General features: G+C 43.6%; 1 protein-coding gene across 5 annotated transcripts; it reads right to left on the bottom strand.

Annotated features, from left to right (window-relative positions):
* Positions 1-1,383: 1,383 nt before the first annotated feature.
* On the bottom strand, positions 1,384-21,141 carry otud3 (OTU deubiquitinase 3). Of its 5 annotated transcripts, none has more exons than XM_080215056.1 (9): positions 21,071-21,141; positions 20,233-20,696; positions 14,576-14,724; positions 12,306-12,418; positions 10,357-10,479; positions 9,524-9,670; positions 5,681-5,777; positions 4,649-4,836; positions 1,384-2,869 (listed from the first exon to the last, which is right to left on the bottom strand). In XM_080215056.1, the coding sequence occupies exons 2-9, from the start codon at positions 20,433-20,435 to the stop codon at positions 2,693-2,695; spliced, it is 1,197 nt and encodes a 398-aa protein (XP_080071182.1). In that variant the 5' UTR covers positions 20,436-20,696; positions 21,071-21,141; the 3' UTR covers positions 1,384-2,692. The 5 variants fall into 5 exon arrangements, with proteins under 5 accessions (XP_080071182.1, XP_080071185.1, XP_080071181.1 ...); XM_080215059.1 differs by lacking the exon at positions 21,071-21,141 and adding an exon at positions 20,909-21,042 and having other exon boundaries at positions 9,548-9,670; XM_080215055.1 differs by lacking the exon at positions 21,071-21,141 and adding an exon at positions 20,909-21,040.
* Positions 21,142-21,816: the final 675 nt, after the last annotated feature.

Raw genomic sequence — 21,816 nt, 5'->3', positions numbered from 1 at the left:
GTGCTAACCACTGTGCTGCTACGCCGGGCTGAATTGCCTCTTCCTGAACTGTAGGGTTATGTGAATGTACAATGGTAAAAGAGGGTTGATTATGAGTTTTAGAATAATTGCAGGCCGGTAGTAAGCTACACAGAGGATGAGAGGGATGATAATGAGTCATAAATCAGAAATAATATGCTAATTTGAATGATCATCCCAAACCCACTCAAGAGTTGGGATTTCAGGTCATTTTAAATTCTGGCTACTGTCAGTCCGGATCAGGTCTGCTTTTTAATCTAAAGTTAACTGCGATTAAATCAAACAGTAGGAGTGGGGTCCTCACCTATCACCAGTTTCTGCACCCTAGGAATTTCAGCCTGTCTCACTTTCACCGTCACCATCAAAAATCTCTCCAAAACACATTTCCCTGTGTGCGTATTTCCCTATCTGAACTTGAACATCTCATCCCTATGACAGAGGTGGAAATCAGTGCCTGTTGTTTGTGGACTGGCTCTACACTTTTGAAGTTCTGCTTGGAGTTAAATCACATCCTCATACTAAACGAGCATTGCTCAGTCACCCACCAGGATTTGGAGTTGAATCAAATAAGCATCTCAAAATACCATTCAGGTGCCAAGACTATTATTTATCAACATTCTTGCCTGAGAAATAAATTCTGACATACAATGCAGAAAGACCAGAATTAAATCTTGTAATAAACAAATATTCTTATCTGAAGTTTTTTCTGCACAAAGCTAAAATTTGAGGTGGGCTGAGATTAAATTTCTTCTAAAGGCTTATAAACAAGGTAATTACTTAATTTTGCCAATATTTATTCCCCATCTCTGATTGCCCCTAGGGCAACAAGACTGACATGTAGGATAGACAAGGTTGGTTCACTTCCCTGAGGATATCAATCATAGAATCCCTGCAGTGCAGAAGGAGGCCATTCAGCCCATTGAGCCTGCACCAACAACAATCCCACCCAGGCCCTATCCGTATAACCCCTATGTATTTATCCTGATAATCCCCTGACACTAAGGGGCAATTTAGCATGGCCAATCAACCTAACCCACACATCTTTGGAGTGAATGAATAAACCCATTGTGTACTGCAAGAGGAAATTTGATGAACTTGCAAAAGCATATCATATCCAGTTTTAGCATGTTTTGTAGAAGGGACAACAGATTGGAAGCATTAACTCTTGTTTCTTTCCCTACAGATGTTACTAGACCTGCTGAGTTAATCCAGCATTCCCTGTTTTTATTTAAGTGCTTGGCTACTGAACAGCATTCGAACCAGAATAGCCCATAGAATCCAGCTTCATTTGCCAACTCTACAAACCCAAGACTAGGCTGGTAAAGCCAGACCATCTGCACCCACAGAAGCAAGATGCACAACTGATAACAGGTAGGGTGGTTTTATTTTCTTAAAGTATCTTTGTAAAGCATTTTCAGTTACAGTAATGTAGATTTGGTAAAGAATTGCTGGAGTGTAGATATCAGATTGGTTGTGCTTGAAAACAAATAGCAACTCAGAATTTTTAAATTTGTCTCTTGATTCGTGTGCTACTAATTTCAAATCATTGCGGCACAAAAAAGATGTTTTTAGAAACTGTTTAACAAGCTTAGCTTCTCACTGAGGCGATCATATATTTATTACAACTTTATGTACACTGCCAAAATATAGTAAACACAAGCAATCATTCAATAGCCAGCTGTCAAACTTAGCTGTCCATTAAGTGCCTATTCTCAACCACAGTCAAAATGGTTCCCTACATAGAAGCAAGGAAGAAAATCTCAAGAGGTAGAAATTCAACAAACAAATTCAGGAGTTTCTTTAACTTAAGTCACCTCTGTGGGGGGAGGGTGTTCAACCAAACTATCTCTGACAAAGCCTTGATGTGCAAGATGTGGCAACTTCTGGTGCTGTCAGAAGTTGCAATGCTTCTATTTGCCTCATGCTGATTGAACAGTTGCTAAGCCCATTCACACGGTCTGTGTGGAAAGCATCCTTCGTTTTTGGTAGTTAGCAGCATATTTGTATCCTTTACTTAAAAAAATAATTCAAGTCCCAGAAAGGATTTTTTTTTAAAAAAAGCTTATTTTCCTAAATGTCTATGGCCGTACCCCAAAATATACCTGCAGGTGAATACTACACCTCCTGGACACTGATGTGCTCAGAAACATTTGTGTGCAAAAGCCATTCTATAATATAGTTTCCTCAGGGAGCTGTGTAAATTCATGTTATAAAGAACAGACCTCACATTTCACCTCCAATAATGAGTATTAATGCAGGTGTAGGAGGTAAGTGAAATTTGAAAATGTGACAGTCTCTCTAACCCATGCTCGCACACAGTTATCAAGCAGCATTCTTGCCTTGGAACCCATTTACTGCTGAAATTCATCTACACGCACATTTCACTTCGTTCATTTTCAATTCTCACTTAGTATTATTTAAAGATTTATTGCATTTGTAAAATGTAAGTAATCCATCACTTTCACCTTGAGACTTTTTCTTCCAGTTTGCCTATGTGCAAGTTTGCAAAGAAAAACAAGTTCTTCAGAAAAGGAGTGAATCAAATATTTTCTTAATCTAAAGCAGCATCAGAAAACCTCTCCATCTCCCAAGATGTTATTGCCCACCCAGGAGACTTGTATAACCCATTCAACATCAGGCAATTGCCACTGGGAAGGGTGCTGCTGTCCATGGATCAAATATTTAATGTTGTAAATGTTTTCACCAGGGTAACAGGTGCTTGCAAGTCCCTACTGGGTCCGTTGTCTTCCGTATTATTGCTCCTGCTGTCTAGGACTTTCTGTCGATGTCTTTCTTCCTGTCGTTTCTTCTTTTCTAACCTTTGATGTTCTTTCCGCTGCTTGTTTGTTACCTAGGATTTTAAGATGCAAATTAACCAGCAGAATCACAGTGGCATGTTGTTAAATACTATCCATTTTAATAGCCAGTATGTAGAGATGCCGGCATTGGACTGGGGTGGGCACAGTATGAAGTCTTACAAAACCAGGTTTATTTCGTATCACAAGCTTTCAGGGCGCTGCTCCTTCATGAGGCCACTCACCTGATGCAGGAGCAGCGCTCCAAAAGCTTGTGATACCAAATAAGCCCAATGGACTTTAACCTGGTGTTGTGAGACTTCTTACAACAGCTAATATACATATTGAATATTTCACTACATTGTATCATGAGCATTTCAAGAAAATATCTAAACAACATTATAAAGCTAATTATTTTCGTAAAAGCTTCTTTGTTAGACAGAGGGCAGTGAGGTCGGAGAATTTGGGGCCCAGCCAAATCTCGTTCAGTGTGGCAGGATGGAAAAATCCCAGTCATGTGCGAGGTTGAAGAATCCGGCCCAGTACGTCAGATGGTGTTAAACCTTTTAGCAGTTCAAGAGTCTCTCCAGTGAGTATCTTGAACCAGGAAAAGTCCAGGTTTCGTCCCTGGTTTTTGCTGAGTAAACTGATTTCAGCTGGGACAACAATTGAAGTGCCTTATTTGGCCTCTGCATTCCCGGAGAGAGGAAAAACAAAACATTTCTTTCTGCCATCTACAATGCATTACGATACAAAGACCATTATTGCAAGCGTTAAGTATTCAGAGGACAGGACAGGAAAGGGGTGGGCTTGACTGAAATGGCCTTGGCATTAGATAGCTATCCCTGCCAATGTTTACTGTCAAGAATAACCCATAAACGTTGGAGCAATATATTTGAGTTAAGAACACCCTTTTGCCTCTAGGACTGAACCTTAGTGTGGAATCAATGCCTTCAGAGGCGAATAATGAAGAAAGCATACATCGATAAAGTCATATTATTTCCATCCATTTATCACATATTGTCCAATAGCAGCACTGACTTTGAAAGATATGCCGGGAGGCACAGTTGCATCCCATAAAAATGATGTGGTTTTCTGCCATTGACTCTTTACAATCCATTGTGGGAGGTCTGCTAGCCAGAAATACTACTACAAATTTAAAGACTTGTACGGCTGCCTGTATGGTGTTGTAAAATCATAAGATCCCTACAGTGCAGGAGGCCATTCAGCCCATTGTGTCTGCACCCAATCTCCAAAGTATCTGCCCCAGGCCTACTCCCTGCCCTATCCCTGAAACCCCATGCCTTTACCCTACTAACCCCTCTTATCTAAAAGTTTATTTATTAGTCACAACTAAGACTTACATTAACACTGCAATGAAGTTGCTGTGAAATTCCCCTAGTCACCACATTCCGTGTCTGTTCAGGTCAATGGACTTAACCAGCACCACACAGACATGGGGAGAACGCACAAACTCCACACAAATGGTGACCCCCAAGACAGGAATCGAACCCTGGTCTCTGGCACTGTGAGGCAGTAGTGCTAACCACTGTGCCGCCCACAATCTTGGAAAGCTAGGGGGCAATTTAACATGGCCAATCCACCTAACCTGCACATCTTTGGACCGTGGGAGGAAAGTGGAGCAGCCGGAGGAAACCCACATTGACATGGGGAGAATCTGCAAACTCCACGCTGCATTATAAGGTACCAGAATTCCACATTATTGAAATCGGTGGCCACTGTAGTCTTTGGTTTAACAAGGGGAACACATCACGTGTTACCGCACATGGCTTTCTCTTTTGCACCTATCCTCGGTCACACTATCTAACACATACCTTACAGACCTTATTCTTAGTCCTTTTGTTTTCTTCCTTTTCATTCAGCCTCCTGTTGTTTTCAATTTCTTCAGTGTTGATGGTTTGATTGCCAAAGATCCTGTTGCCAGTTCCATTATCCATCCAGAGCGGTGATAAGTGCTGAGGGCTGCAATTTGAACTAGTTTGGTTGGACTCCTCTTCGCTATCTAAATGAAAATTTAAATTAGATCCATGTATGACGTAGTCACAGGCCAGAAACTGGGTCACTCTACAGACTGCGGTCATACACCAACGAACGTACAACGATTGAATCTCAAAACTGCATTATGTAAAAGGAGCCTGATAATCCAGACCCATGTTACGTTTTTAAAAATCCTCAACTAAATTGGATACTGCTGTACCAGAGAGTACATTTACCTAGTATACCATCAAGCAAAACTCAATTCTCAAATCTATTGCAACTCATAGAATCCCTACAGTGCAAGTCTGCCCCGACAACAATCCCATCTAGCTCCTATACCCGTAACCCCACATATTTACCCTGTTAATCCTTGTAACCTATGCATCCCAGGACACTAAGGGGCAATTTAGCATGGCCAATGCAGCTAACCTGCACATCTTTGAATTGTGGGAAGAAACCGGAGCATCCGATGGAAACCCATGCAGACACAGGGAGAATGTATATTCTTTTATTTTGATGGAGCTAGACCGCTTGTCAGGACAGTTTGAGGGAATATAAGCCAACATTGATCTGGGAACTTGCATAAACTGCAGCACAGGCCAAACACAAGTCAGAATCAGCTTTAATACTGTCCAGGGGAATCTCTGAACATGTACAGCAAAGTCCAGCCCCGGGGACTTAACAAGTCAAATGTTTACGATGTAAAACCCCATAACTGAGTCTGAAACACCCAAGGGCAAATCCTGCACAGAGAAACAATAAAAAGAGGAAGCCAGTCAGAAAGTCATTGCAGCTTAACATCTCTGATTGAAGTGAATTTGCATATGTTTGACACGGATAGTATTTGAATGTTCAGCTGCGGAACTCACTGCTATTCTTCAGTTCTTCCATCTGTAAGATAGTAAGTATTACAGACCCTATGTTGTAGTTTTCAGCTTCTAGATTTTGAACAATCACATCGGTATCCTATAGGAAAAACAAGGAGAACATCAACTGTTGCAACAAATCACTTCACTTTCATAGAAATCACAGAATGCCTACAATGCAGATGGAGGCCATTTGGCCCATTATGTCTACACTGACTTTCCTAGGCTCCATCCCCATGTATTTATCCTACTAATCCTCCTAATCCACACATCTTGGGACACTAAGGAGAAATTTACCACAGCCAATCCACCCAATTTTTCCTAGTTCCTCTCCTGTGAACACACCAATGGGCTCCAAGGGTACTCTTATCTCCTCTTGTACTTCACTCCACGGCCATTCTTCATGTAGGAGCCTCAACAGCTACAGGTTGTTTGACTGTGGTAGTTATGAGAACCAAATGTCACCATGTACTCAATGAAGGCACATGCATGCTTTTCAGCAAGGATCATTGATTAGTACCCTTGTTCTGCCATTCGCATATTCCAATCACTTAATGGCACTCTTAACACCTTTCTGAGCCTTTATAGAATCAAAGAAACCCTCCAATATAGAAGGAGGCCATTTGGCCCATCGAATCTGCACTGACAACAATCCGACTTAGGCCCTATCTCCATAACTCCACATTTTTAGCAAGCTAATCCCTCTAATCTACACATCCCGGGACATTATGGGGCAACTTAGCATGGCCAATGCACCTACGGAGCATGTCTTTCAGACTGTGGGAGGAAACCAGAGCATGTGGAGGAAACCCATGCAGACACAGGGAGAATGTGCAAACTCCACACAGGCAGTGACCCGAGGCTGGAATTGAATCCGGTTCCCTGACACTGTTGAGCAGCAGCGCTAACCGCTGTGCCGCCCCATCACTATTTACATTCCTTTTGTCCAATTACAACCACCATCCCGTGTCTACACACACACACACACAAAACTTTCACAGTATAAATCTTGTCCAATTTTCTTTCTCTTCAGCTCAGGTACCGCATGGTAGGTTGTTGCATAAGGTTAAATCTCATGGGGTCCAGAGTGAGGTATCTAAATGGATACAAAACTGGCTTCTTGACAGAAGCCAGAGGATGGTTGCAGAGGGCTGTTTTTTAAACTGGAAGCCTCTGACCAGCGGTGTGCCTCAGGGATCAGTGCTGGGTCCAATGTTATTTGTCATTTATATTAATGATTTGGATGAGAATGTAGGAGGCATGGTTGGTAAGTTTGCAGATGACAGCAAGATTGGTGGCATAGTGAAGGAAGTTATCTCCAATTGTAACGGGACCTTGATCAACTGGGCCAGTGGGCTGATGAATGGCAGATGGAGTTTAATTCAGATAAATGCGAGGTGATGCATTTTAATAGATTGAACCAGGGCAGGAATTACTCAATTAATGGTAGGACACCGGGGAGAGTTACAGAACACAGAGATCTAGGGGTACACGTTCATAGCTCCTTGAAAGTGGAGTCACAGGTGGACAGAGTGGTGAAGAAGGCATTCAGCATGCTTGGTTTCATCGGTCAGAACATTGAATACAGGAGTTTGAAAGTACTGTTGAAGTTGTACAAGACATTGGTAAGGCCACACTTAAAATACCGTGTGCAATTCTGGTCACCCGATTATAGGAAGGATATTATTAAACTAGAAAGAGTGCAGAAAAGATTTACTAAGATGCTACCGGGACTTGATGGATTGAGTTATAATGAGAGGCTGGATAGACTGGGACTTTTTTCTCTGGAGTGTAGGAGGCTGAGGGGTGATCTTATAGAGGTCTATAAAATAATGAGGGTACAAATCAGCTAGATAATCAATACATTCTCCCAAAGGTAGGGAGTATAAAACTAGAGGGCATAGGTTTAAGGTGAAAGGCGGGGGATGGAAAAGTGTCCAGAGGGGCAATTTTTTCACACAGAGGGTGGCGAGTGTCTGGAACAAGCTGCCAGAGGTAGTAGTAGAGGTGGGTACAATTTTGTCTTTTAAAAAGCATTTAGATAGTTAAATGGGTACAATGGGTATAGAGAGATATGGGCCAAATGCAGACAATTGGGATTAGCATAGGGGTTTTAAAAAAAAAGGGCGGCATGGACAAGTTGGGCCAAAGGACCTGTTTCCATGCTGTAAACCTCTATGACTCTGAAGGATCATCCAGACTCGAATCATGGCACTACTTTCTCTCCACAAATGCTGTCAGATCTGCTGAGTTTCTCCAGTATTTTGTTTTTGTTGTCACTGATTAGGAATAGATACATCGGAAGGTTTTCCCCTCTCCCTAACCAAAAGGGCACTGAGCCCTATTGTAGCACCACAACTGTTGCTGACCTAATCAAGCAAGAGGTCAGTGTGGCTGAGCACCATGCTTGATTCAGCAGTCTGTTTACTGTGGCTCAGTACTGCACCACATACTGCATTTAGCCACTGTACTAACAAACGCAACGTCATTTTCTTTTTAAACAACCACAATTAAATATACAATTCCAGCACCATAAATTCCAAATGAAAGACCTACAGTAAAACAAAGACTTGATAGTCGGAGTAGAAACCACACAGCGTGGCCACAGCAAACAAAGGTTTCAAACAAAATTTCTCAATAATTAAATTGTACTATAAACTGGTCATAATTTAAAAATCTAAAAACAATGTGCTTATGTACATGATAGTCAGCAGGCACCCTTTAAAGCCGTTTTACAGGAAACTACACTCTGGTTGAAAACAAATTTTCCTTGGGGCAGCACGATGGCACAGTGGTTAGTACTGCTGCCTCACAGTGCCAGGGATCTGGATTGGATTCCCGGCTTGGTTCACTGCCTTCTGTAGAGTTTGGTGTGGAGTTGCCAGCGTTGGACTGGGGTGGGCACAGTAAGTAGTCTCACAACACCAGATTAAAAGTCCAACAGGTTTAATTGGTAGCACGCGCTTTTGGAGCACCGCCCTTTTATGGAAAGGATAGAGGTGGAAAGACTCTTCCCGCTCAAAAAAGACAATAGGACTAGGGGGCACAGCCTCAAGATAAAAGGGGGGCGGTTTAGAATGGAGTTGAAGAGGAACTTCTTCACTCAAAGGGTGGTGAATCTCTGGAATTCTCTGCCCGTTGAAGTGGTGGAGGCTGCCTCGCTAAATATTTTTAAGACGCGGGTTGATGGGTTTTTGATAGGAGAGGGGATTAAGGGTTATGGGGAGAGGGCGGGAAAGTGGAACTGAGCAGCGACAGATCAGCCATGATCTTATTGAATGGCGGGGCAGGCTCGAAGGGCTGGATGGCCTACTCCTGCTCCTATTTCTTATGTTCTTATGTTCTTTCATCAGGTACGTGACATTCTGAAAACTCGTGCTATCAAATAAACCTGCTGGACTTTAACCTGGTGTTATGAGACTACGTACTGTGTGGAGTTTGCAAGTTTTCCCTGTGTCTGCATGGATTTCCTCCGGTTTCCTCCAACAGTCCAAAGATGTGTGGGTTAGATGGATTGGACATGCTAAACTGCCCCTTAGTGTCCCAGGATGCGCAAGTTAGAGGGATCAATGGGGTAAATATGTGGGGTTGCGTGGATAGGGCCGGGATGGGATTGCAGACTCAATGGACCGAATAGCCTCCTTCCGCACTGCAGAGATTCTATGATCTATTCTATGATCTAAGTTAAGTAGATAGATACAGAATATTTACAGTTCATTTAGAAAGAATATACTTGATAATAAAATACAGAAACTGATCCCAGCATTACTTCCATGTGCTTCACTGTAAACCTAGCCAAGGGTCGCGGAAGGTAGCTTGGGTCAGTTCTGTTACCATGCTACTTACCATGCACCCTGTTGCGTTACGTACTTTCTGAACTGCATCATCCAAATCAGTTTTGGTCACTTCACATTCAAAATCTCGAATATCTTCCATCTGGTAGTGACACATTTTGTTCCGATCTTTTTTCTTTGAATCATCTTTAATTAGCATCTGTAAGAGTCACATAATTGGACATCAACATTTGTGGCTCTGGTGCTGTTGTGAACTCTTCTCTCACACAAAAAAAAGTGCTGCTATTTATACCAGGAGCTATACAAAACAAATGCAGAATGAGGAAGCAGCCCTGCTCCTTTTGGCTCAAAATAAAGTTCTAAAGAACCTAGGAGCTTTTTAAAGACACAAGAGAGCAATGTTTTTGGCAGCTGTTAAGTCAGGTCAGATCGCGCCCCACCTCCAAAATGCTGGGAAAACTCAGCAGATCTGACAGCATCTGTGGGGAGGAAATAGAGACAACATTCCGAAGGGTCATCCAGATTCGAAACGTTGTCTCTGTTCTCTCTCCACAGATGCTGTCAGACCTGCTGAGTTTCCTTAGCATTTTCTGTTTTTGTAGCCCCCCTCCCCACATTCTGGTTGTGCTCAGAATTCATTCCACAGCCCGAGCGAGTGGCGATCATTAAAGGAAATTAAACCTCCATGTCAACAAGCTAGCATACTAGTAAACTTTTAAAATGCAGACCAAAATGGAGCTGCTTATTGACTTCTAGTTCTCTCCCTTTCCCTCTTTCCAGTAACTCTGACTACGCAATATTAACATTGCACACTACCCAGGGGGAGAAATGACACTTGTGTAAATGGAGAGTGTGCAAAAGGCACAATCACATACATTTACCAACCTCTGTCTTTAGGTTTGCAGGCGCTTCTGAATTATCACTGAGCACGCGCACACTGTCATAGTGCTCCCCGTATCTGTAGGCAATATGCAATTCCACAGCATTGCTCTTGCGGGTTCCAAAAACCTGCAGGTTTAAAATAATTCATCAACCATTAGTGTTTTGTATCATTCATGATAATTACAAAGAAACTAATGGTATGTGGAAGCACGATTTTCATTGTCGTGTCCTTCATGTGATTGTTTACATTTTTAAAATACAAACACAAAAAAAGGAAAACTTTTCCTGACAGCAAGATCCATTGAAAACACTGGGAACCAGCTATGAGAGCCACCTACTCCACACAGTCACTAGGTCTTTACACACACAACGGCTACCTTCAATTTATATTGGTGGCACGGTGGTTAGCACTGCTGCCTCACAGCGCCAGGGACCCAGGTTCAATTTCAGCCATGGGTCACCGTCTGTGTGGAGTTTGCATGTTCTCCCCATGTCTGAGAGGGCTTCCTCCGGGTGCTCCAGTTTTCTCCCACAGTCCAAAGATGTGCAGGTTAGGTAGGTTGACCATCCTAAATTGTCCCTTAGTGTCAGGGGGACTAGCTAGGATAAATGCATGAGGTTATGGGGATAAGGCCTAGGTGGGATCGTGATCAGTGCAGACTTGATGGACTGAATGGCCTCCTTCTGCACTGTAGGGATTCTATGAAAGCTTGGGTAATTGCACTGTAGAAATACCACAAAACCTGAAAGTGTAGAGTTCAGACTTCAAGCACGAGCTGTGCAGGACCCTTGGGTGAAAGCTATCCAGCATCTCGCAAGGGGTGCCTATAAATGGTGTATATGTGCTCCTAAATTGCTTACAAGTTTACAATAAACAGCTGAGTGTTTTAAACTCCCCTACTCATGTCACATATTACACTGTGTTATCTGAAATATTTAGGAGTCACAGTTTCTGAAATTGATCCTCCACCATTTACTGCAGCTACCAGTACAAGTGATTCTCTGGGAAAGTGGATAGGACAAAAGACATTGACAAGAGGCTTTTGAACTCATAGGAAAAGACAACAATGGCAGGGTAGGTGTTGCAGTGTACTAGACACCGTCCTCACCTGTGTTTTGTCTGACCTGGGAAGGGCTGATGCTGACAATGAGTTTCAAAGTTTATTTATAATCTCATATCTTGTAATAATTACAAGGCAGTCAGAAACATTACTGGCTGGACATCGCACCACACAAAGAACACCAATCTCTCCATGTAAAAAAAGCATGTGCATTAGGATGCTATTGGGACTTGATGGTCTGACTTTTAAGAAGAGGCTGGATAGACTGGGACCTTTTCCTCTGGTGCGTAGAAGACTGAGGGGTGATCTTACAGAGGTCTATAAAATTACGAGGGGCATAGCTGAGCTAGTCAACATCTTTTCCCAAAGATAGGGGAGTTTAAAACTGAAGGGCATAGGTTTAAGGTGAGAGGGAAGAGATATAAAAGGGTCCAGAGGGGCAATTTTTTCACACAGAGGGTGGTGAGTGTCTGGAACAAGTTGCCAGATGTAGTAGAGGCTTTGTCTTTTAAAAATCATTTAGACAATTACATGGGGTAAGATGGGTATAGAGGGATATGGGCCTAATGTGGGCAATTTGGACGAGCGTAAAAAAAAGGACGGCTTGGACAAGTTGGGTGTTAGGGCCTGTTTCCATGCTGTAAACCTCTATGACTCTACAAATGCAAGACATTGCATCAGAACTCCACTGTTACGAAACAAATTTATTTCATGTCTTTAACATGCTAAAGAATGCTAAAGAGGAAGCTGCTGAGTACAAAATGTGAGACCTTGGAGTTTTGGACAAATCATTCCGAAAAATGTGTTATAGTCTCCAAAACAGGATCCTTGATACATTCTGGGTATTACTTGGCATTTTAATGTGAGGTGCAATGTGACACTGTATTTTACCTGCCAAAGTGGGGCATTTAGCTGGTGAATCACAATATTCACTTGGTTGTTCCTTGCAAAGGCGACTATTGCATCGTTGCCAACAAATGTACCCGGTTTTTCCAGATTTGTAACTGAAAAACAGAAATCGAAACTATCAGTGGTCCTGATATCTGCTCCATGTTCAGTGTTCACTAGTTGGAGGAGTAAGCAGATATTTTCGTCTCAACAGTTCCAGTTTAGAAATTTTTGGAACAAAAATATATTCCGCACCAACATAGCACACCCCATCACACAGTCCTCACTGATCTATTGCTGCTCCTGAGCAACCAACATCTCAAATTTACATCTCTCCGCATCTCTGAACTCTGGCCTCTTGAATGTTCCCCAACATTGCCAGTCACTGGGAACTGTTTCCATAGACTTTTGCCCCTCCCGAATGCCTTAGGACATTTTATTTAGGGTGCTATATAAGTGCAGGCTGTTGTTGACCACAGGTATGATCAGGAGATATCATTCTGTTTAATCTGTTTGTCATTCCCATTCCAGTCAACTGCAGCAATAACAGCTAACTGTGGCTGAATGCACAAGATTCTGCGCAAACAGCTGAACATGCCAGCAAACACAATGCAGTTTTCAGGATCACACGCAACCTCAGAATGTCCCAAAGTGCTTTACAGGCAATTAAGTACTTTTGAAATGTGCTTGGTCATAAATAGCAATGAGATCGCAACCAGATAACCACATTCTTTTCCCCAGAATAGAAGGATAAATATTGACCAGACAACTGCCTTCCTCTCCAAATAATGCCAAGGGATCTTTGACATCCATCTGAGAGTTTAAACTCTCATCCAAAAGACAGCATCTCCGATAGGGTCTGTGCTTGAGTCTCTGCAGCGGGGCTTCAACCTCCAGCGACTTCAGCACAACCATTGAGTTATGACAAACTCCAGTTGAGCTGGAGTTAAATCACTCCTCTCACCATTGGGTGACCTGGTTCATTCTGTGCCTGTCAGAATCATATCAAGAACACCACAGTAGAAAATCTGACTGCTACTCTTTAATTCAGTAGAGTGGAATGGTGGTATATGGTGAGCACTGCTGACTCACAGTGCCAGGGACCTGGGTTCGATTCCCAGCTGAGCAGAGTTTGCATGTTCTCCCTGCATCTGCGTGGGTTTCCTCCAGGTGCTCCAGTTTCCTGCCACAGTCCAAAGATGTGCAGGTTAGGTGGATTGGCCATGCTAAATTGACTCTCATGTCAGGAGAATTAACAGGGTAAATGTATGGTGTTATAGGAATAGGGTCTGGGTGGATTGAGGTTAGTGCAGACTTGATGGACCAAATGGCCTCCTTCTGTACTGCAGTTATTCTATGATTCTAAAAACAGCTAGGATTTTCTACTCCTGTTCTTCTTGGCAGGTTTGGTGTTGCAAGCGGAAAATTGCTCTCTCTCGGGGCCCACATTGACGTAAAACGCAATGGGAAGTATTGCCACAGTGGTCCCCGCTTATGACTTAACGGGGTCCCGACGTTCAATGTCAGGAATATTATAATACTTTTGAACCTCATTACCAGGTCTCTATATCTGAACCATTTCCCTTCTGTAGGAAAATCCATTCACATCGGTGTACGGGCAGACTGGTGTGAATCGTAACTGATCACCCATGATGTGCACCTGGTGGGCAGATCTCCCAGAGGAGCTCAGGTGGACTGAATCACGTGGGGCGTTTGGGGGAGGAACCTGGAGGATCATGCCCAGGAATTGTTGGCGAGAGAAGGAACGGGAAGTCCAGATGAACTTTTGGGAATTGGGCCTTCAAAAATGAAACCCCAATATTTTAAAAACAAAGTTGCTTGTGGGGCCTACCCCCTTGGTTTTTCTTTGCTCCCAACAGTACAAGGAGAAAGCTGCTGTTAGTGCCGGCAGCTTCAATGCCACTTTTGCACCCGCTGTTGCACTCTGCCAAATACACAGAAAATTCTGCTCTCTGCTCCTCAGTGTGATGGCATATGTATCCTAGGTGCGGGAATCTCATTGAATTGGGTATATGGAGGGGCATGCCAAGCGACAAGCCTGTTGGCAATCACAGATGAAGGAGGTTTCTAAGCACCCTCAGGCTACACAATAAGTAGAACTGGTAGAAACCGGAGCTATGTTGATAATACAGTATGTGCTACACGCATTCATACCATTTCCATGAAGTGTGCCCAACCTGCTAAATGTTTGATATCAATTCTCAGCTTTTGCTTATGCTTTGGGTTAGTGGGATATCCAGATTAAGACTCACCATATCGATCAAAAGGGACATCATCCTCAACAAATGGTTCAAAATCTTGCCGATGTTTTATCATGAAGTCCACAGTTTCCCTCCGGTGTTTTAGATGGTTTCGGGAGTGACCTTCCAGCTGATCGCCAAGAGCACGAAACAGGCAATTCCTTCAAAACAAAAAGGACACTTTGTCACTCCGAATTAAAATAAAACAAGCAAAGACCATCAACTTCAGGGTCAAAGGGATGGTCACTGGATGATGGCATCATGAGCACAGGTTCCCTTAGTGTCTCCAGGAATTAGGCACTTATGGGTTAGATCACTGGCAAATGAAATGAAGGGCAAAATTTTCCCATCCCGTTCTCCACGGGAATTGTAGCGGGTAGGACAGGACCATGCAAAGGCCCGTTGACTTTGGGTGGGACTACCCAGTCTTGGGGTAAGCACGGCTGGAAAATCCTGCCCTAAGGTATTATTATCCAAGCAAAAGTATTGAAGCTAAAAGGATTGGATTCCACTGTCAAACACCACACTTCACTGTCACAATTCTGCAGCCATTTAAAAAGAAAGAGATAGACCAGTTTCTGGTTGGAGAAGACCTGTGGTCCACATAGACCAACAATCTATAGTACTCAGTTGGTATATTTTAAATAGCACTGAATTTTAAGGCAAGGATAAATAGATTTTTGAACAGTAAAGGAATTAAGGGTTATGGTGAGCTGGCAGGTAAGTGGAGCTGAGTCTATGAAAAGATCAGTTATGATCTCACTGAATGGCGGAGTAGGCCTGGGGGGGTCAGAAGACTTACTCCTACTTCTTATGTTCTTATATCATTTTTAGCAAAAAAATACAGTCTGGCTTCCTCTTGAAACCCAATAAGATTTTTGCTCCACTAGCCATGTTGGTAATCTGTTGCAAGTATTCATCGCCCTATTGAGAAAGTAAACTTCAACCTGCATTTCTTTATTTTTGCCCACCATTTGTTAACATGAGTTTTGTGTTTAAATTCAGCCAGCAGCAGAAAAATTGCCCAGGCCCAATTTGTTCAAGCCTTTCATTGTTATAACTACTGCTATCATACCCTCTTAGACACGTATCAAGAAATAAATGACCCAGGGTCGTTAATTTTTCTTTGTACAGGAACACAGAATCCCTGCAGTGCAGAAGGAGGCCATTCGGCCCACTGAGTTTGCACCGACAACAACCCCACCCATAAACCCACATATCTGCCCCGCTAACCCCTCTAACCTATGCATCCCAGGACACTAAGGGGCAATTTAGCATGGCCAATCAACCTAATTCGTATATCTTTGGACTCTGGAAGGAAACCCAAACACCCAGAGGAAACCCATACAGACTCGGGGAGAATGTGCAAACTCCACACAGACAGTGACCCAAACCGGGAATCGAACCCAGGTCCCTGGGGCTGTGATGCAGCAGTGCTAACCACTATGCAGCATTTCTTCAAATTCTGGGATCAACCATGAAGTATTTCCCTGGCATCCCCTTCCAATAACTGAATGACCTGTTTAGAAATAGGAAGACCAAAATGGCATGCAGTGCTCCAGATGTGGTCTCACAGGACCAATACTGCTTTCTTAACTCTCTCTCAGGATTTGTACGTTTATACCCCTTGCCATGCATCGCACCGTTCCATTGCTTCCACAGGCTGGGAACATTGAGCTGACAGATTTAATAGTACTCTATCCACCCAGACCTCAAGATTCTCACCTATTCCAACAATTCTTTTCAGTCCCATTTAGAACATAATCCATATCAAAGTTCCCAGAGCCAAATCATACACTTCCCTGGATTAAATGACATTTACCATTTATCTGTCAAATGTTAAATTTATACAATTAATTATTGGAAAAATAGGAAAATAAAGGAGCAGGAAAGGTAGGCAAATGGGATAGCTGGCTGCAGCTAAAACATTATGGACTGAATAATCCTTTGTGCCCTTATGCAGTTCAAAATCTTAAGCGCTCTTCAAAAACAACAATACAGTTCTGTGAACAGTTGTCCAGCATTCACCAAATGGCATGTGCAGGGGTGAGGAGCTTCAGTTAATAGCTTGGAGGAGTTGGAATTGTTTCCCTTGGAGAAGAGAAGGTTCACAGAAGAATTGACACATAGAAATCACAGAAATCCTACAGTGCAGAAAGAGGCCATTGGGCCCATCAAGTCTGCACCAACAACAATCCCACCCAGGCCCTAGCCCAATATCATCACATATTTACCCACTAATCCCTCTAACCTACTCATCTCAGGATACTAAGGGGCAATTTTAGCATGGCCAATCGATCTAAGCAGCACATCTTTGGATTGTGGGAGGAAACCGGAGTATCTGGAGGAAACCCATGCAGACACGAGAAGAATGCGCAAATTCCACAAAGACAGTGACCTCAAGCCAGGAATCAAACCCGGATCCCTGGAAGTGTGAAGCAGCAGTGCTAACCACTGTGCTATTGTGCTGCTCCACTGCTGTGCTAAGATGCTGCCCTGAATAACACAGTTAATCAAAATCATGAGCGGTCTGGACAGGGGAAAAAACGTTCCTGTTGATAGAAGGACTGAGAAGGAGACAGCACAGAATTGAATTGATTGGCAATGGAAGAAATGGCGATATGAGAGGAAACATTTTCACACAGCAACTATTTAGGATTGCTAATATCAAATGTTAGTATGTGGAGGAATAACACAGTGGCTTATCTTTTACCTTTGGCAAATTTATTCTGCATGCAACTCGGCGTAAGATACAAACTCCTTATGGTTCCCCAACAACAACTGTTCCCCGTGTCCGTTTATACTGTTTTGGAGGTTGAGCCATAAGTATCATGATTAACAATGTCATTCCCAAAGCATGCACTTGCTGATAGTTTGAGAACTTCTGGAATGCACTGGCTGAGAGTGTACTGGAGGCAGATTCAATCAAGGAGTGCAGAGACCAAAAATGACATAAATGCCATAAAAACCAAAAATAGGAGAATGTGCAGAGCTATGGGGAGAAGATGGGGGAGTGGCACCTGGTAAATTGCTTTGCAGAGAGCCAATACAGACAAATCGGACCAAATGGCCTCTTTCTGTACTGTAACAATTCTGTGGCTTTAAGTTATTATTACAAGATGATAGAACTTTTAACAATATTTATCACAACAAATTGATACAATGCCACAAATTATGAAAATAAAGTTTTGCCAGTTTATCTGTCACCATGACATTCAGGAGGTACCATCCCCTTCAAAAGGTATGTTATTCTGTATGAAATATACATGGCACTCATAGCCAGAATCTTCTGTATGTTTATAGATAGACAGTTTACAGTTAGGATCTATAGCTAGCACTTATGCAGTGCCTTTAATGAAAAGAAAGGTCTTAAGGCACTTTACAGAAGTGTAATCTTGATAAAAATGGATGTTGAACCAGAGATATAAGGACATGTTGCCAAAAGCTTGATCAAGGAGATGGGTTTTTAGGGAGATTTAGGAATTTTAGGGGCAGCATGGTGGCACAGTGCTTAGCACTGCTGCCTCACAGTGCCAGGGACCCTGGTTCGATTCCCAGCTTGGGTGGAGTTTGCACGTTCTCCCCCCCCGTCTGCGTTGGTTTCTCCGGTTTCCTCCCACAGTCCAAAAGACGTGCTGGGTAATTGGATTGGCCATGCTAAATTCTCCCTCCGGCACTGGAGTGTGGCAACTAGGGGATTTTCACAGTAACTTCATTGCAGTGTTAACGTAAGCCTACTTGTGACATGAATAAAACAACTTTAACTTTATCTTAAAGTGCGAAAGGGATATGGAGAGGGAGGAAGGGTTTAGCAAGGTTTTAGGAAGGATATCTAGTATGTGAACCCTACCTCACTGAGGGCACTATCATCAACAGAGGAAAGATTACGTAGAACGTAGAACATAGAATATTACAGCGCAGTACAGGCCCTTCGGCCCTCGCTGTTGCGCTGACCAGTGGAACCAATCTAATGACCTTCTAACCTAAACTATTCCAATATTATCCATGATAATGTAGGCGGCCAGAGTAAGAGAAATGGAGAATCATTGGTGGTGTGAGGGTTATATGAATGAAGGAGGCTAAAGAGATGAGAAGGCCATGCCACAAAGGAATTTAAACACTGCTCTGTACAAAACATGAAGGAAGCATGGTCTGAATCTATTCTGTATGACGCATACTAGCAACTCATGGCCCACATCCATTTTATTTAAATTTCAGCAAGGTTTGAACTTCACATCAGGTGTTTTTATCGAATGTTGCGATTCATTTGATGAGACTCTAGCTCCCATGATTTCAACTGAAACAAGTGTTATATTTAACTTCATTTTAACTCACATACAATTCATTATATAACAGCCTGAGCCTTCAGACAAAAACGTATTGGACAGCTTTACTCTGGAGATCCGTGATGTTGTACAATGCTGTGTTTTCAAGCCTCATCACACACTTATCTTATAACCTGGCATGGTGATCAGAACCTGCAAACTGGCCTAGGTGAGATCATCATATCCACTCTTAATATGACCGTGTCAAATACCGCTCTGTTCTGCATTAACTTGTTAACAATTCAGCTAAAATGGAAGGTAGACAAAATCAATCTTGGCTTATGAAATGTGCAATGGATACTGCATAGCTTAATTTTATGGACCCAGGAACATCAAAATGTAAAACACAAATCTTCAAAGTCACTTAAACGTGCTCTAGAGTTTTATCCATCTAACTGAAGGTGCATTCAACATCTCACAACCAAGTGAGTTGCTACAACATTTTAAAATCAGACATTTTAACTAAAGCTGGGAGGAGAAAACATGACCTGGGCCTTGGGACAGGGGAAAGTTGCAACACGACAGAAAGTATCCTGCCTGAAACTCTCTCAGTCTTTATTTGACATAGGATTTATAACAAATGCTTGAGTTCAAAGCAATCAAATTTCAATTGAAGTCCAGCGCCTAAACCCAAAGTCAGATCTGATTTTTTCACTGTGCTGGCATTTACAAATGATATCTTCAGCAGCTGGGGTTTTTTAAACTCAGACTGTCAGCCACCAACTGTGGAGTAATCTCAGGCTCCCTACTCAGAAAATGAATAAGTGATGTACTCTTGTCAGTACGTGCACCGTGCTGCCCACGCGTGCAATATGAATGAGTTTAAGGACAAAAAGCCAAATTACTGCACTCTCAACTCTTCCAATGCATGACCTCCTACTGATGCTCGGCAAATGCCTTACATTTCATTTTACCACAAAAGGAATTTAAAACACTCCTTTCACACCTTAGAGAAAGTTATGATTGGAATACTTACATGGGTTTGAACCACCACTAGTTTTTCATAGAATCACTAGTGCAGAAGGAGGCCATCTGGCCCATCAGGCCTGCAACAACAACAACAATCCCTCTCCATAACCAAATGTATTTACCCTACTAATCCCACTCTGACACAAAGGGGCAATTTATCATGCCAATCAACCTAACATGAAGTGTGGGAGGAAACTGGAGCACCTGGAGGAAACCCATGCAGACATGGGGAGAACGTGCAAACTCCACACAAGACAGACAATCACCCAAGGCCAGAATTGAACTGTGAGAAAGCAGTGTTAACCACTGTGCCAACGTGCTGCCACACGGGTAAAATATCAGCAAAGCTGGGCAGTGTGACAACAGGCATCTTACCCATCACCGGGAACCTCCCGGAGCTTGAGTCCCATGGCCAGCAGTTGGTTGGTGAAGCTCACAAACTCCTCGTCCTCTGCCCCCGCCTGGGCCCTGTTCTTCCTCTCCTTGGCCAGGGCCCGTCTTACTGCCTTCTCGTCCCTCTTCCTCTCCAAGTCGAGCTTCTTATTTGTCCTGGTTTTGACAACTTGCTTCTTGGACATGGCTCAGGGAAGCCAGGAGTGCATGGGTGGGGGTGGGGGAGAGCTACAAGGAAGAGGGTGAATGATGAACCAAGGATTGAGGGGGAGTGGGTAAAATCAGAGAGGCAGAGGGCAGAGTGTCACCATGGTAACAGGGGTACAACCAGGGAGAAGATGCCCAAGAGCTTGGTGGGAGGTAAGAGCAAGAAATGAAATTTAAAACAAGGAGCCAGCGTCCTCACTCTGGTCTTCCACTCGACAGGAAGGAGGAATTCCCAAGTCCTGAAACCAAAAGGAAAATAAAAAAGTTATTTATAGAGAGCAGGAGGTGGGCGCTGAGCAACTTATATTACATGATGTTATGGAGAGAAGTCGGCTGAGCTCAGCCCCGCCACATTGTGAGATCCTTTTGACGCAACCAGAGCTGCCGCTACTGATCCTTATTCTTTCCCCGGCGGGGGAGGGGATGGGAGGGGAGAGAGGCCTACACTCACATCTGAAGCCTCGGGCTTGCGTAGCAGCGCTGCCCCGCCTGAGGTGACTGGCGCTCGGCGGCTCCGCCCCTCCCTAAGTGGAAGTGGGACGAGTCCAGCCCGGCCTCCCTCCAATTGGGAAGCAGGGGTGAAAGGATCCCGGAGACCTGAACCTGGAAGTACCTCCCCAAAGCTCAGCCGCCACGGCACTGCCGGATCTCATCTCTTCCCCCCCACCGCCGCCCCGGTCCCGCAGCGCCGATACTAACTTCAGCAAGATAAATTGTGGAACTTATAGTCAACCTGGACCTTTAATCCCACTTGCACAAGTCCTTAACCTGCCTTAAGCTCTCCCCCAGATTAATCTCAACCTGCCCCAAGACTTTATCTACCCCCCAGATCAACCTCAATCCGCCCCAAGACTTTATCTACCCCCCAGATCAGCCTCAATCTGCCCCAAGACTTTATCTACCCCCCAGATCAACCTCAATCTGCCCCAAGACCTTAACCTGCCCCCCCAGATTAATCTCAACCTGCCCCAAGACTTTATCTACCCCCCAGATTAATCTCAACCTGCCCCAAGACTTTATCTACCCCCCAGATCAACCTCAATCTGCCCCAAGACTTTATCTACCCCCCAGATCAACCTCAATCTGCCCCGACCTTAACCTGCCCCCCAGATCAACCTCAATCTGCCCCAAGACCTTAACCTGCCCCCCAGATCAACCTCAATCTGCCCCAAGACCTTAACCTGCCCCCCAGATCAACCTCAATCTGCCCCAAGACCTTAACCTGCCCCCCAGATCAACCTCAATCTGCCCCAAGACCTTAACCTGCCCCCCCAGATTAATCTCAACCTGCCCCAAGACTTTATCTACCCCCCAGATTAATCTCAACCTGCCCCAAGACTTTATCTACCCCCCAGATCA

This window comes from Carcharhinus amblyrhynchos, chromosome 30, assembly GCF_965287045.1.
Source record: "Carcharhinus amblyrhynchos chromosome 30, sCarAmb.v2.hapA, whole genome shotgun sequence".
NCBI lineage: Eukaryota > Metazoa > Chordata > Chondrichthyes > Carcharhiniformes > Carcharhinidae > Carcharhinus > Carcharhinus amblyrhynchos.
This window is presented reverse-complemented; position numbering and strand designations above follow the sequence as displayed.

What these genes read in the sequence shown, in the direction of transcription:
- otud3 (XM_080215056.1), bottom strand. Translation starts at nt 20,435, where the DNA reads ATGTCCAAGAAGCAAGTTGTCAAAACCAGGACAAATAAGAAGCTCGAC. An exon ending in GGAAGAACTGAAGAATAGCA is followed by an intron (nt 4,837 to 5,680) that starts GTGAGTTCCGCA and finishes ATTTTCATTTAG; the next exon opens with ATAGCGAAGAGGAGTCCAAC. An exon ending in CTAAGAATAAGGTCTGTAAG is followed by an intron (nt 2,870 to 4,648) that starts GTATGTGTTAGA and finishes TTAAAATCCTAG; the next exon opens with GTAACAAACAAGCAGCGGAA.